The sequence below is a fragment of the Callithrix jacchus genome, chromosome 10 (assembly GCF_049354715.1).
Source record: "Callithrix jacchus isolate 240 chromosome 10, calJac240_pri, whole genome shotgun sequence".
In the NCBI taxonomy this organism is placed as follows: Eukaryota; Metazoa; Chordata; class Mammalia; order Primates; family Cebidae; genus Callithrix; species Callithrix jacchus.
In genome coordinates, this window is record NC_133511.1 from 113,688,435 (window position 1) to 113,705,793 (window position 17,359).

The 17,359-nt window shown below is 37.3% G+C and overlaps 1 protein-coding gene across 1 annotated transcript; it reads right to left on the reverse strand.

Annotated features, from left to right (window-relative positions):
- Positions 1 to 4,270: 4,270 nt before the first annotated feature.
- Positions 4,271 to 5,857, reverse strand: LOC100404315 (olfactory receptor 4C16-like). The gene has a single exon (XM_009008191.4). It carries the CDS (start codon positions 5,830 to 5,832, stop codon positions 4,891 to 4,893), a length of 942 nt encoding a protein of 313 aa, XP_009006439.4. The 5' UTR covers positions 5,833 to 5,857; the 3' UTR covers positions 4,271 to 4,890.
- Between the last annotated feature and the right edge of the window lie 11,502 nt (positions 5,858 to 17,359).

Genomic DNA, 17,359 nt, shown 5'->3' on the forward strand with positions numbered 1-17,359 from the left:
GTCCTTAGGATTGTGACCAGTCCTGTTTTCCAAACTAGACCTAAAGAAAAACACAACTGAGATACCTTCCTTAATGCTGCAGCAATTCCCAGAACCATAATGATAGAGAACATCTTCCTCTTCCACCACCCATTTTCTTACCCCGATTTCTTCCACTCTTGGCCAGAACTTGGTTGGTTTGGGTTGTCTGTCTTGCGGTGATTGAAAATGTCATCCATAAGAGTTTGATCCCTGGTTGCCTTGTTCTTATTTACTGTAGTTGCTGCAGTTGTGCAGTTACAGTTATCTCTGGGTGTGCAAGTGCTAAGAGAGATTCCACTACATTCTCCTTATTCTGGATATAATTATCTCTGTGTCCTAAACCATAAAAACAACACTAGCTACTCATCATAACCAGAATCAAGTATCCCAGCCAAAATAGTAACTACTTTTTTGCCTGCTGGTCCATTTGTATAAGGAACACAAAAAACTGGTTCCTGCTATGTTCCTGGAAAATATGTTTTTCTCTCTATAAACCACGACTTCTATCGTCATGAAAATAAAGACTAAGAAAGTAGTTATTGGGAATATAAAACACAGAAAACACTACTTTCACCCCTTGGATCTCAGAATAATATATTGCAGGCAAATGGTGACTCCACACTACATAGAGACTATCCATTCAGCATTCAGTGCATACACTGAATCTGGAAAACAGCATCTTTTCACCTCCAGAGCTGACTTCTAGCTAGTCCCTTAACTGAACTCTTAACAGGCCTTTCCCCTCTTCCATAAGCTGGATGCTTACAGGTGATGGGCTATATGGGAAGATCAGTGAATTCTGAGATCATGAGAACATTTTATATCTCTTTTGCCCCAAAATTGGTCCCAGGTCCCAGGCAATATTTAAGGGATAATGTCCATGTATCAATTTGTCTGCAAGCTGTCAAATGTTGTTGTAGATGAAGGCACTGCGGTTATGGAAGACAAATCTACATCTATAGTGTCATTATTTCTGATTAGGACCAATTGCTTTCACTTTCATGGTGGAAGAGGTCTTGTATAATCATCTCGCTATGAGGCACATGAATGTTTTCCCAGGAACTGGCATCACATTGAGTGCTCAGGCATGGAATCTGCTACTGGCGTGTTGGGCCCTCAGAGGTGGCAGAAGGCAGAACAGCATTTATGGTAGGGAGCTCGTGTCACTGAACCCAGGCATAACTCACATCCTTGCCAGTATAGACACTCTGTTCATGTGCTTAATGTGCAATCACTGAAATAGCTTTAGGCCAGATCATGTCAGAGCACAGACCATCCCCATCGTCTGGATAGTGAAAGCCTGCTGTCTTGTACATGCTTTCTAGTTAGTTCCAACTTCAACAGGTCTATTCACATAACTTTTCCAGATCTCTTGGTCCAGTCCTCTGACCTTCCACCCACTTGATCAACTAACCAGGCCTTTAGTCCTGACTCAATTCAATGTATATTTATTATCTGGGACTCTTCCCCTTCGATACAAAGTTGAAAACAAGAATATTATTCAGGGTTTTGCCCACTGGCAGAAATTCTCTATACTAAATCCCTTTAAGGCCACGATTTAGGGCACTGATGTCATTTTGGGTTAATGCCAACATACTGTGGTGACTTGTATGTGAACCTGACCAGAACCCTTTCCTCCTCTGTCAGGTGATCACAGAGCACTTCCTGTGAGGCCATATGTGTGACTTGAGGAAGAGGCATTGATTTAACAGAGATGAATAATATGCGAGTCAGAACCATCCACTTGTTCCTGAACCACTCTTGTCTTCTGATCTGCTCAGGCCTAGCTTTTACCATTTCAGGCTTGTGTGCCCTGAAGAAATTAAGACTTGTTGAGCCATCTGATATCTAGTTCACAGTGGGTAGCTCAGGTTGCAAAGTCTCCTGGCATCCCTTGTCAGTCACTCACTATCTTCTGCACTTGTTATGTAAAAGTGAAATGATTTTATCCTTCCTATTTGTGAGGATCAAGAAGTATTCATTGATCTAGTGCTAAAATTTCTGTGACCATATTAAATGTAAGGTATTCAGATTGAGAAGCTATGATTGAGACTCTGTCATTACAGTGGTATGCATTATTCTATTCAATTTTATCACTTAGAGATGGAAACCTGGCCTTCTCCAGAAGCTTTGTGAGGGTCACTAGTCTATATTAAGCTTTTCTGTAATTTTTTTTGTGATGTAATATTTTCAAAATTTCTAGCACCTATAGCTCTCAGTGAGGGCTGAGCTTGCCAATTACCTTAAGAAAAGCATCTGTGGCCCAGCAGCAGTGTCTCACACCTGTAATCCCAGCACTTTGGGAGGTCAAGGTGGACAGATCACTTGAGGTCAGGAGATGGAGGCCAGCCTGACCAACATGGCGAACTATCTCTGCTAAAAATACATAAGTTATCTGGGCATGGTGGCACATCCCTGCAGTCCCAGCTACTCCAGAGGCTGAGGCAGGAGAATCACTCAAACCTGGCAGGCAGAGGCTGCAGTGAGCCAAGATGGCACCACTACACTCCAGTCTAGATGATGAAGTGAGACCCCATCTCAAAAAAAAAAAAAAAAGAAAGAAAAAGAAAAAAGAAAATAAAAGAGAAAAGCATTTGTGAACTTTTATTCATTTTGCCATTTCAAGAAATTGTGACTAGCCTTGAGACATGGGAGGCATCCTTTTTCTCACATGATGGCGACCGCACATACCTGAAACTCATAAGGTATTTGTTGAGTTCAAAAGGTTGTTTCATTCCAAATTTTATATTTTATTCTCTTTGTTTCATATATTAATCTTAAACCTTAAAAATATTTGATGATTTATTTTTTCCTGTTCCTTTCTTGGAGTATGTGAAAGCAGTATAGTCACTAGTCATATGGCGAGATATTATTATAAAAACAATGTTACATTAAACTATAATTATGCCTCTCTGAGCTTGCAAAGATGATGATAATATGTCACTTGCCTATTAGAAGACTCTAAATTAGTATCAAGTCTATCTCTTTTTGAAAGCAGCCTTCCCATATAATATCTGAAAAAAAATTCTGCATTTCAGAGGGAATATTTTAAGGTGTGATAAAAGATATTAGCATCCTAGACAATATTATTCCCTAAAGATTCTTTATTTTATGAATTGAAAACAATTCCAATATTGTAATAAACAAGTTTGTAATTAAGGACTTTGTTCACAAGAATAATTTCCCTATGCCGCTTACCTTTGAGACCACCTTTGAATTATGCTGTATTGGGCAGCTGTTCTTTACAGGTTAACGCACATGTGTGGAGATGACTTGTCTGAAAATGCAACCAAAATCCTTTCCTCCTCTGTCACAGAGTACTCCCAATGAGGCCATATAACATGCGCTTGGAAAGAGGCATTGATTTAACAGAAGTGAGTGATATGAGAATTAGCATCATTCATTTGTTCATAAATTACTCTTGCTTTCTGACCTGCTCAGGTCAACCTCTTACCAGTTTAAGCTGCATATCTGTCAGAACTCAAGATGTGTTGAATCCTATAATATCCAGTACATAACATATAGTTGAGGTTGCAAAGTTTTTTTGTATTCCTGGTCAGTCACTTAGTATCTTTTGTATGTGCGATTTTAAAATGAGCTGATTTTGTCTTCTGTATTTATAAGAATAGAGAAGTATGTATTCACCTGCTGCCAAAATTTCTGTGATCAATCTAAACGTAAAGTACTCAGGAAAAGGAGCTGTTATTGAGAAACCATCATTATCCACTATAATCCATTTGGTTTTAGCACAGACCAGACAAGTTACTAAAAGAGACAGAAGGTGATAACCATCTCCACTGAAGAAATATAGTTTTCATACAAACATCTCCATTGCTCTATCCAAGTGCCTTTCTTCTACGTTATTTAGAAATGTCACTGAAATAATTCATATCTGTGATGCAATTATTTCTGTTTCAAATCCTAAAAACATTTCTCTGGGTTATCACATTTCTTGTTTAATCTGGTAATATTATCAAAGTTTCTACCACTAACGTGTTGCACTCTTTGTTTCTAGCCTGCATAAATATCTCTACCTTCACTTGAGCTGTCTATCTTGTAGTCATAATAGCCCTCTCCTATAAACAAATTACTATCATTGTTATGATTCAAGAGAAACATGAATGCTTCCCAAAATTAGAAGAGATTCCATTAACAGTAAAAAGTAGATTTTATAAAAGGAATAATTATATGACTGCAACTCCAGCAGTGAGAACCTTCCTAATACCAAGAACTCTTTCAGATGGGTGACTTTTCTCTCTTGGTTCCATCACTGTTGTAGAAAAATTAGGTACACTTATGAAAACTTAGGCTAAGATTTCAGCATATCACTCAAGGAATTGAAAGGGAGATTACTTAAGTTATGTATACTGTCCCTTACAACATGAAACTTCTACACTTATTTAAATCTAGCGCTTTCTGCTGAGTCAGGTAGAACAACTAAGTTGATCATCAGACATGACAAAACCAAAGTATCTAATAAAGAAAACCATTCAGAAGAGGGAAAACCTGTTGGACTGGAGGAAATTGATGGATAACTATTAGCAGGGAACTCCAGAAGAAGTCAACATGGAGAAGAACAGACAAACGTCAGACCAAAGCCATAAATGACCTTCAGCAGTCAAGAGCCAGAAACACAGCAGTGAAGGCAATGAACTTTATGTATCTCTTTGAACCACATGCAGTCTCTTCCTCCACATAAAACTGACTCACCATTAATCAATGATATTTATCCATACTGCCTTTTTTATGAAGGAACTAACATTCATGTTCCAAGATGGAGTTACATGAAATCAGCAGTAAAGAGACAGTATTCTTTATTGACTTCTTCCAGGCCACTCCAAACTATAATGAAGGATTTGAGATCTTCATTTATGTTTTTATATCTGAGATCAGTTTCTTGCTCCACAGCTTCCTCATGGCACTTTTCACTTCTGCGTTCCTCAGGGTATAAATCAGAGGGTTGAGCAAAGGTGTTCCGAGTGTATAAAACACAGCTATCATCTTATCCATGGGGAAGGTGGTGGCAGGCCGTGTGTATATAAATATGCAAGGTCCAAAGAACAAGATGACCACAATGATGTGGGAAACACAGGTGGAAAGGGCTTTCTTTCTCCCTTCAGCACTGTGGTTTCTCAGAGAATGCAAGATGACAGCATAGGAGAACATCAGCATGACAAAACTCACTGTACAAATGGCCCCACTGTTGGAAACCAGGAGTAGGTTGACCACATAGGTGTCTGAACATGCAAGTTTCAACAAGGGCTGCAAGTCACAGAAATAGTGATCGATCACATTGGGGCCACAGAAAGGCAAACTCAGGGCAAGAAAAATCTGAGCTAAAGAATGCACACAAGAACCCACCCAGGCCACAGTCACCAACACACCACAGACCCGGTGACTCATGATGGTCATGTAGTGCAGGGGCTTACAGATGGCCACATAGCGGTCAACAGCCATGAGGATAAGGATGAAGATCTCCAGGCAGCCAAAGAAGTGGAATGTAAAGACTTGGATCATGCACTCGCTGAAGGAGATAGTGCTCTTCTTTGAAAGGGCATCCACAATCATTCTGGGGGCTATGGAAGTAGAGAAGCAGGTATCAGATAAGGATAAGTAGAAAAGAAAGAAGTACATTGGACTCTGAAGTGCCCGGCTGGTCTTGATGGTAGTAATAATCAACAAGTTACCCAACAATGTCCCCAAGTAGAAGAAAAATATAATAACAAACACTGTTTTCTTCCAAAACGGATCCTGTGTCAATCCAAGCAGAATGAACTGAGTCACATTGTTATTCAGCCGCATGGTTCTCATGAGTGAGGGGAAGTGGCCAGTGTGAAACGGTCTATCTGCAAGAAATAAAGAATTAACTTATGATATGCTACGTAATATTATTCAGTATTTTATGCAAAATTGAGTATTTCTCATCAGAGACATTCTGTTAGAGGTTTCTTAATACGTCACTTCAACACTTTGTTCCTCAATTTTGATGATCATTTCTTAGGGTTTTTAAGAGTCTCAAATATGCTACTTTGCTGTAGCATTCTTCACATGCAAATCCTTGTTAGCTTTGGCATCATTCTGATTAATTTTGCCAATTCAGTGAATGTAAAAAGCTATGAATCTATTGTAAATTAAGTTCGTTTTTTTCATTTTCAGTAAATATTAGTGTCTATATTTTGCATGGTTTATCACTCAGCATTTAGGATATACTAAACTGCCCTTGGGGATCCATGATATAAAGCCCCACACCACCACCACCGCATACAGAACGTCTTATTTATACATAGTTTATAATTACAGATGCATACAGATATATATTATTCATAAATACATAATAATCTCAACTTCTATGCAAAAATTTCCCCACATATTCCAGGTTTAAAAGTGGCAAAGTCAACACTTACAGCCTCTAATTAATACGCTCCTACCTTGAAGTGTCATTATGATTGTACTGACTTGAACCCATAAATACAAATAAATATTCTTTCATAGTTGGTAATATCCTTAATTCTCCATTTCTAATCTTCTATTTCTAATTCATTAAAGCACCTCTTGGAACTCTCAGAAGTCCTGAATTTATATTTATATGAAAAGAAATGAGGAGGGGGTATTATTACTCACTGTTTATGATTTCACAATTTAAGTTTTCAGCTTGAGCATTTTGTAACTGGGGTGGTTTGGAGGAATGTCAACAGAAAGTTGATGTAGGCCCAGATCATAGTTGTAATCCCCAGTCGAAGTTTTATTATCCACATATCTGAAAACCTCATGTTCCTGGAGCAGAGCAGAGATTCAAAGGAGGGAAGAAAATGGTGAAAAGGGAGATTATACTTAGTAGTTGACTTCTTCAATTTTTTTCTTTTGCAGAAAAGTCACTGATTATTCAACTTTGAAATGTTACTTCTTTCAATGGAGATATGTTTATTTTAATGTTACTACAATATTATCACAAGTCTTCACTTTCAAGAACGAAATCTTTGCTCTAGATCTTTCTTGTTAAGATGATATTGGAAGGTACATATATAAACATCAAAGTACTACTGGAAGTGTAATTTATTTAAGTATAATCTAGAAGACATGCTTAGGCTATTGTGTTTCACCCCAATCCCATCCTTACCTTCAAAACACTGTGTCGAAAGTTGTGAGTTGGCCAAAGCAAACAATATGATAAAACAGACACAGAATTCCCCTAATATGTATTTTTTACTCTCCCTGGATAAATTTTCTTCTCCTGAACAGATTTCAAATATACCTATTTTCCTCCAAAACAAAAAAAAAGTCTTGAGAAAATGATGAAGTTATTCACTTTGGAGTGCTCAAAAAGGTATATGTATCTTTGGATTCCATAACCTCTGAAAAGTGTCCAAACTATATAGGAAGTGAGTTGGTATGTTAATCATTACAATAGGCTATTTTTCCCTTATTCATTTAAAAGAGTGAACCCTCATAAGGTGTTTGTACTTGAGAAAATGTGGTAGACTTCGGAGGCAATGGTCACTTTTGCCTCTAAGTTTCCGTGATTTTGAGCATTCCTTTGAGTGTACAGCTGTTGGTCTGCATATTAGCAATCCCATCAGGTTATTTCCAGAACAAGCTTATTTACATTACATATTTAGACATTGTCTTTGTAGGTAAATTAAAATGATATATATATATAATTTAATTAACAGTAATAATTATAAATCCTCATCAAATATTTATTTAATAGTTTAATCAATGGTCAATATCTGTCTTCCTCTCTGGAATTTCTTTCCATTTCTAGCTACTTCAACCATCTTGAAACTTCAGGACAACTGTGAAGAAACTTCCTCTAAGTAGTCTTCAACAATTGTGTTGTGATAAAGAAAATTATCTCTCCTGTTCCTTAAGGTTTTCCCGTATAGTTTTTCTTATACCATTACACATAGTTGCTTCAAGGCAATTATTTGTGTGTTTCTTTTAGCTTCCTTCCTGGAATAAGAATATTGGAAAGCTAGGGATTCTCTGGATATTATTTTCCGCTGTACCAATCCCAATGTCCAGTAGCTTGGTGTTTCTGGCTTGAACATTCTCTTACCTCTAAAAATGTAATAGTAGTTTCTGCTTATTTTAATATTATTCTGATTGCAAAACACATTCACGTCATTAATTTACTGGAGCTATTAAGAATAGTAGATCAACAAATATGCTCCTCACTTAAAAAGCCAAAAAAAAAAAAGAGTCTGAGATCAATTTTTGTCAGTTTGTTTTAGAGATGAAATCTCGCTCTGTCACCCAGGCTGGAGTGCAGTGGCATGATCTTGGCTCACTGCACCCTCCGCCTCCCAGGTTCAAGCAATTCTCCTGCCTCAGCCTCCCGAATAGTTGGAACTACAGGCACATGCCACCACACTTGGCTAATTTCTTTTGTATTTTAGGAGAGATGGGGTTTCACCATGTTGCTCAGGCTGGTCTTGAACACCTGACCTCAGGTGATGCCTGCCTCAGCTTCCCAAAGTGCTAGGATTACAGGCGTGAGCCACCATGCCTGACGAGATCAATTTTAAATAACTCAGTTAATTAGTTCCATGACCTGGAGTAGTACTTGCACAGTACCACACAGTCATGAAAGATTTTGGGATTCTGACTCCCATAAAAATGATCATCTCAATAATTTTGTTTCTTTATATGAATCGTTGGCCCTTAAGAGATCCAAGGAGAGCCTTTTCATTTTTCATAGCATCCTGATGGTAATGAACACTTTTGCACATGTCTGTGTGTATGACTTTACATTCATTTTTTTCCCCAGAGGAGTGTTAATAGCTTTCATCAAGTTCTCAAAGGAATCAGACACAAAAGTAGGTTACAATGGTCTGGAGACGAAGTAGCACCAATGATACCGCATTTGCTTCAGTTTCTCAAATAGGATTAGCTAACTTTAAGATGACTGGCTACACTGGTCAAACACCAGCAAACAGTGTTACAGGCAACGTGTTGGTGTTGGAGGGAATAGAGAAGAGCTGAAAGAAAAGCAACCAGGAAACGGTGGAGGACAGATAAGGGTAGAATCCAGGGTTAGGAGGCTCCTCCTATGCTTCTATGTGGCATTGCAGAGCCCACAGCGAGAAGCAATGTCTTCCTTAAGTATTCTCTTAAACTACCCAGCCCTCTCTAAATCAGTTTTGCTAGACTTCTATATTTGACAGAATCCCTATCCTTCTTTATTTCTGTGCATAATTTACCATTCGCTGCGGTAAAGAAAACAGGTTGTCCCAAGGTGCTGTATCCTTCAAAATGCCAAATTCGAGCCTGATATAATCCACCCTCCTTGGGCTCCTCACTGTATGTCAGTGAATCCCATGATTCCTGCCACTCAGCCATAGAATGCCCTGAAAACAACCCGGCCCGAGAATCAAAAGGTTGTCATATAATTCAATACTCATTACTATGCTTCCTTCCTATATCAGGTTGTTGTTCCAAATGTCATATAGTTAGTATGTGATTCTCTCTCTTTCCAAATCTTACTAAATAGAGAGAAGGAGAACAAGGGAGTAATGAGGGTGTTTAACATGACTTGTGGACAAAGGTTGGGTGGGGACAAATATTGAACGAGAGGGAATATGTTTATAACTCAAAATATTCCCAGCAACATTCCTACCACATATATAGCACATTATCTTTCATCTTCAATGTTTAACATTAGCCTCCACATTATCAGGATTGCTCTAAACACTTTCTGAGAATTAGTTATTTAACTTTTCATACGAAGTCTCAAATATGTATTAATTACCAATTATATTTTATGACACCTTCTAAGAAATGAGGAAGGAGCAATAATTCTATGCTGTGGTATACAATATGCTTTTCAGAATTTTCACTGTGATGAAAATCTGGCATTCTGCAGAAACTTTGTTAAGGTCGCTATTCCCTAAGAGCCCTTTCTCTGATTGTTGGACAGGCATAATATTTTCTAAGTCTCTAGTACTCATCAACTTTTAGTGAGTAGTTATCTTCCCCAGGTAGCTTACATTTTTTAAATAGTGAACTTTTATTCACTCTGCCATCTCAAGAAACTGTATTAAACCTTAAGACATGGAAAGTATCCTTTTCTCCCATCACAAAAATGGTGACTTTTCATATGCCTGATGCTCATAAAATGCTTTCTGAGTTCAAAAGAGCATTTTATTCCAAAGATAATGTCTCATTCCACATTAACAGTACACCTTAAGACTTTGGCTTGTTTTTTTCCTGTCCTTTTTTTCTCAGAGAATGTAAGAACTGTACAGTCACAAGACATATGGAAATATATTGTAAAATTATTTTGAATTAAAATTTGATGATAACTCTCTGAGTTCCCAAAGCTGGAAATAATCTGTCACTTACATGTCAGAAGAGTCTCCAAATTAGTGTTGCCTGTACATCGTACATCCCTTTTTGAAAGCAGTCTTCACATAGAAGAGTTTTAAAAATGTTTCTTTCTACATCTTGAGTGAATAGTGAAACACTAAATGACGTAAGAGATGAGCATCCTAGAGAGAATTATTCCCTAAAGTTTTCCTTCATTTTGCTAATCAGAAACTTCTCAGATGTCGTGATGAGTTTAGTTTTTGCTTTGTGTATTTAGTTAAAGCAAAAATTAAGTTAATACAAGTTAACCCTTCTCATATCCAGTAACCAGGTAGGTACAAGCATGAGGAGCTGTTAGGTGCCTCAGGTCCACCAAAGGTAACAGTGAAACAGAGGAGAAATACAAATGGGTGATGGAGAGGGTAAGAGAGAACAGGAAGAAGAAAAAATAGTGTTACTAGTTACGAAGAAAAAGTGGTTCACCAAGAAATAACTCTGCACCTACCCAGTGCCCTAACTTGTCACTCCCTGCATTAGAACAGAAACTTTTTTAGCTCCTGTAACACATTCGTAATATACTTGCAAGTACAATATAGAGAAGGCAGAGTGGTGTTCTGAAACTAGAGATTCTATTCTGTGGGCTAAAGACAAATCCCCGCCAATGAATCACAGATTTATAGTAAGTCGCCTGAGGATTGATATATCTGATCAACACTGAATCTCATACTTTTTTTCAAATTTATTTCCAATTTATTTAGTAACTCATGTTAGTAAAAAATAATTAAGGAATAAATTTTGTTGGTTCACCCAATTGTTATTGAATGTCTTTTATATACTTGGCTCCATGCTTGTCACTTTACATAAGTTGCATCTTTGAATTCACATAAGTATCCCATGAGGTAGGTTTTAATGTTGACAGAAAGAGTCAAACTCTGTAAAATATTTTTTTTCATTGTACTTTAGGTTCTGGGGTACATGTGCAGAACGTGCAGGATTGTTGCATAGGTACATACATGGCAAGGTGGTTTGCTGCCTCCATCCCCCCCGTCACCTATATCTGGCATTTCTCCCCATGTTATACCTCCCCAACCTCCCTATCCCCCCACTGTCCCTCCCCTAGCACCCCCAACAGACCCCAGTGTGTGATGCTCCACTTGTGTGAGCTCCTTGTGCTCATGTGCTCAACACCGACCTATGAGTGAGAACACGGGGTGTTTGATTTTCTGTTCTTGTGTCAGTTTGCTGAGAATGATGGTTTCCAGATTCATCCATGTCCCTACAAAGGACACGAACTCATCATTTTTTATGGTTGCCTAGTATTCCATGGTGTATATGTGCCACATTTTCTTTATCCAGTCTATTCTCGATGGGTATTTGCGTTGGTTCCAAGTCTTTGCTATTGTAAACAGTGCTGCAGTGAACATATGTGTGCATGTGTCTTTATAATAGAGCTATTTATAATCCTTTGGGTATGTACCTAGTATTGGGATTGCTGGGTCAAATGGAATTTCTATTTCTAGATCCTTGAGGAATCACCACACTGTCTTCCACAATGGTTGAGTATTTTAAGAAATTTATTCTAAGCCAATTATGAGTGACCAGAGTCCGTGACACAGTCCTCAGGGGATTCTAAGAACATGTGCCCAAGGTGTTTGGGTTACAGCTTGGTTTTATATATTTCAGGAAGGCATAAAACACTAATCAAATTCATTTAAGAAATACATTGGTTTGGTTCAGAAGGGCTGGACAACTTAAAACAGGGGTTTTCAGGCTGTAGGTAAATTTAAAGATCTGGTTGACAGTTGAGTTTATCTGAAGACTTGGGATCAATAGAAAGGAGATGTTCAGGTTAAGATAAAGGATTGTGAAGACTAAGTTTTATTGTGCAGAGGTAGCTCTCAGTAGACTTTAGAGAGAGCAGATTGTAAAATGTTTCTTATGGGACCTAAAAGGGCGCCTGGCTCTTTGTTGATTATCTCCTGGATCTGGAAAGGAAGGAAAACAAAAGGGGAAAGGAGATTCTTTATAGAATGTGGACTTTTCCTACAAGGGACAGTTTTTCAGGGCCTTTTCAAGATTTGACAGAGAAACATGTTTTGGGGTAAAATATTTTGATGTTTTTCCTTCTTATACTAGAGTCAGATTGGAAAGTAAGTCATGACATACAGGATCAAATAAAACCCATCTGGTGAGAATTTATAGTGTGTAGGGCATGACTCCCCAGACCCCTTAGATAGAAATTTGGGCAAGATAAAAAAATCAGAGCTTAGTGCTCAGTAATAACATTTCACGTGAGAGAAAACTGAAACTCACAGAAGCTTGCCCAAGTTACATATTTAGTAAGTTTGATATTAAGATCTCTACTAATGACTGTTTTATTCTGTGTTTTTTCCTCTTTCTACATATTTCTTTTTACACTAGCCTAAGACCAGAGACGACTAGAAAGTGATGATGATGTAAGATATTTAAAATATCTGAGTAGTGGTATCTCAGGTTAAGGATCTTAGAATTAAAGTAAGACAATGAGGACAGGTTGAAATTCAGGGAACCACGGCATATATGAGTAAAACTATTCAGTAGATAGTTGAATTTTTTAAAGTATAAATTTCAAGTCAGTTACAAGAACAGAAAACCATGTGGTGGCATGTTCTTGCTCATAAGTGAGTGTTGAACAATGAGAACACATGGATACAGGGAAGGGAACATCACACACCAGGGCCTGTCAGGGGTGGGGGGCTAAGGGAGGGATAGCAGCGGGTAAGGGGATAGGGGAGGGATAGGATTAGGAGAAATACCTAATGTAGATGACAGGGTGATGGATGCAGCAAACCACCATGGCACATATACACCTATGTAACAAATCTGCACATTCTGGACTTGTACCCCAGAACTTAAAGTATAATAATAAAAAGAAAATAACACACATTTCAAGTCAGTACTGCAGAATTTGATTTGAAAATCATTATTTGTGAATGGCAGTTTAAATCATGAGATTGTGTGAGGTCATCCAAAAAAACAACAACAGATATTGAAGAATTGAGCCAAAACCAAAATATTTCGTTGCAACAACATTTAAAAGGACCCCCAAAGGATTTCAAGATACATGTTCGAAGTATCATAATAAAGTCATGAAAATATAAAACCAAATGAGGAGACTTTCAGCAATCAGCGTGTGAGTTTTATGCATAAGACCACATAAGCACTATGGCCTGAAATTCACACACATACAAATCCTGACTGAGGTTATCAATGACTGGAGAAATGTAAAATAGGAAAATTTTATATCAGGCGAGAATCCAGAAAAGAATTCTTATTTCATCCTCAAACTCTTGGCAAGTATGTAAATTGTAAGTGTTTATTGAGGGTAGGAATCCCGTCTATGTTGTTCTCCACCATATCTACCATAACAAGCACTTATAAACTACAATTTGCAGTATGCAATTAATAATCAATAGTAATGATTTGTGAAATACTATAATGGATTAACGAATCACCACTGAAGAACTTACTCATGTAACCAAATACCACCTGTACCCCAATAACCTAAGGGAAAATATGAAATAAATAAACAAATAAATGAAACAAAAAAAAACGAGAATAGAAATAAAAAATCAATGGTAAATAAATAAAACAAAACCAAACTGAAAAAAATTGATAACAATATATAATTATATTTTCTGTAAAACTACCTCTGTTATGGTAAATGAAATAAGAATCTTTTGTAATTCTTTCTGAACTGCACTAAGACCACTAATTAAGAAGGCAACAGATAGAAGAGAGGTCTGATCCTCCAACACAACAAATACTCCTTCAGGAATCCCTTTCATAGAAGTGATTTATTGACACAACCAATAGCACTGTGAGACATCAAGCCTATTATGGAACATTGAAAATGTTAGGTTGTCTTCATGATAGAATATAGTTTCCATGATGTGTGAATGTAGTATCAATAAGGAGGATGCGTTCAATCTTTGCAGGACATTTGCTGTTGTGCTGCACAGCATCTAAATACTTTTTTAGGTACATCCAACCTACTTCATAATGATGGCTAGAGAGGAGTTGTAAAAACCGCCTCAGTGAGCCCTGATTTGCCATGCCTGACAAGAGCCTGTCTTCTTGCTTGGATAACAGAACCCTGATTTTCCTCTGAAAAACCACAACTTGCCCAAATTCTGTACATGAGGTTTGGGTAGTACTGCCTCTCGAAAATGGAAATATGGCTCCTCCTTGGTCAATTAGAAAACATTTACACAAAGCTATGATGATCAGATCAGGAATCTAGTAGCAAATGAGATGTAAATTCAGTGCTTTCATTTGAAATATTGAGAACAAGTATTCGTGTTTTTTTTTTTTTTTTTAGTTCTGAAAGGACAGACCCACAACTCCTGCCTATTATGTTACCAGGAGCAGAGAAAGTCTCATCAAAAATGAAACCAATACAGAAGGAGGCAGAACCAACAGACAAGTGGAAGGAAACAGTTCTATTAATGTCAACGGCAGAGTTCACCTATTTCCAAACTACTCTATTTTATTTATTTTATGTTATTGCTTTTTCTACCTTTATTTAAGTAGCACAACAAATACTTGTAAATTTACACCCATGTCCAAAATTAAAATATTACTAATGATTAAATCTATTTTAATCCCTTTCCTATCCTGCCCCTGCCTCACCCTAAAAGTAACCAGTATCCTAATTTGTTCATGCATAGCTATCTTGTTTTTAAAAAAATTATCTTTATCACGTGTATTTTTTAAAATTTTCACCTGGTTTTGAATTTTAAATAACTTATACTGTATGCAGAATTTTCACTTAATATAGTTACTAAGTTTTGTATCCATTGTTGAATGTACTTGTAGAATTATTTTCACTGCTATGCCATGTTTTATTGTGTGATCATTTCAAAATGTACTTAACCATTATCCAGTCAATGAATATTTGACTAATATGAATAGTCCAACTATGAGCATTTTTAACACGTCCCCTTGGAATGAAATTGAAAGCAATGCATTACAGAGTATCCCAATATTCAGTGTTATAGGAAAATATTATAACATTTATAAAAGCAGCCCAGGAAATACAATCTCACTATGTGCAATAAAAGAAGAGGGCTGGAGTATTTGCAAGCAGACCTAAGAGTCTCTGCATTATAAGGAAAGAATCAAATGGAAGAATGCTCAATTTTGTTTTTGTTTTTATTAGGTACATGAATAAATTTGTAATCCACAAAAAACATGGGCTTGATTTTTGCATGTCAGTTTTAAAATATCAATACTTAGTCACTTGATATGTGTCATATTTAGACTAAAATAGATGTCTAAATAGATGCCTAGTAAAAGAAGTAGAATTTCTTTAAGCCATAAAGATGTCACTTTGCTTATTACATAGCTATGTGATCTGGGACGTTAGATCTGAGGCATATAATTATGTTTATATTAATAGCAACCATATTTACAAAAATATTTCCTTCTACCCCCACATACTGGCATTAAAGATGATTTGCCGAGGTTAGCAGAGGCATTTTAGAATACTGTATGATACATTAGGGTTCTTAGTTTTCTGGAATATAGCCTGGGTTCAAAAGCCTGGCCAAGTAGAATATGATTTCCTGCTTGGAAAATGGTAATGAGATATTCTCTCCTACAGGTTTGTTAGACAGCTCAGTAAATAGATGCACTTCCAGAATTGTGAGTCTTAAGCAGAACTGATAGCTTCTACTGGCAGACTGTGTACAGATACTTTTGCCTCAAAGATAGATTTATCTTTATCTCATTTGATAATATAAAACTTAATATAATGTATTAGATGATGTATAAATGTCAATTGCATATGCCAAGTGTTTCTCCAGGGTGTAATTTCTTGGGGCCAGGAGCTACGCTGAGGTGATGGCAATTATATATTCTTTAGATCAGCCTTGCTTACAGATTCCTTGGAACTTCAGCCTCTGCCTCTGGCTCATGAGGCAGGGAAGGGAAAGTGCACTCCCTGAGGTCTATGGCAAACTGAGGTCAACATCGCCTTCCAACATGGTCTCTTGGTCTCCAAGTCTGACCCAACACTTTAATTACTCAGAATGTTTGCTGCCAAAACTACTTCCATGTTAATGCGCACTGTTGTTTATCGACTCCCCTCTGATAACTTCTAGCAGCCAATCATTTCTTGGCCAGAAGCTTCAGTGCTGAATCCTACTAATGAGCTACCAAAAATGGTCCCTACTAGCAGGCCCCAACTCCCCTAACATAGGGAATATTCCCTGAAGTCATTACATCAGCCACCCTCATTGTGTTTCCCTATCCAGTACCCTACTCAGTCAAGAACTCTGCTAAGTCCTCATTCCTTTCTTCCAGTCTATGAATTCACACCAATTCTCTGCCTTGGCACAGGGTATCTTCCTGTTAACATTTTCTCTCCTTCCTTTTATGCAGATCACAGGCAGAGATTTACTGTCACTCGAGAACATCATGTCTCTTGAAGGTTTCCATTAATTATACACATGGTACCTGTGGGTACCTTTTTAAAGCATAGACAACTGTTTCTCAAACTTGAATACCTCGTAGCAGACTTTTAAATAGGAATGCTCTGAAGTTGAACTTTAGTCTTAATATTTAGCCAAAATAATTTGTCAGCTTAGACTTCAGTATTGAAAGGGCTAAAGAGCTAGATGCCTACATCCATGTCACTTCTGACATTTCTGCCCTTTAGGGATATGACTACATAGGTTACCAACAAGTACCCACAGGTACCATGTGTAAATTAGTCATGACAATCAGACTCACTGTTAAAATGTGAATGCTGACTCTCAGATAATGATATCAAATATTGATAAACATTCTAGAGTAACAGGGAGAGAATATCTCTTATTTGTTTTACCTTTTACACTTCGGTTTTTTAAAAATATCAAACACTAACCAGATTTACATTCTGATAAGATCAGTAATTATAATACTAACCTCTTTTCCAAAATGAGAACACAGGAATTATAGCCACAGCTGCAACTGACACTAAATCATTTTAGTAATATACATGAATAGGGTC

Coding starts and splice junctions, on each gene's coding strand:
- LOC100404315 (XM_009008191.4), bottom strand. CDS start 5,832: ATGAGAACCATGCGGCTGAATAACAATGTGACTCAGTTCATTCTGCTT.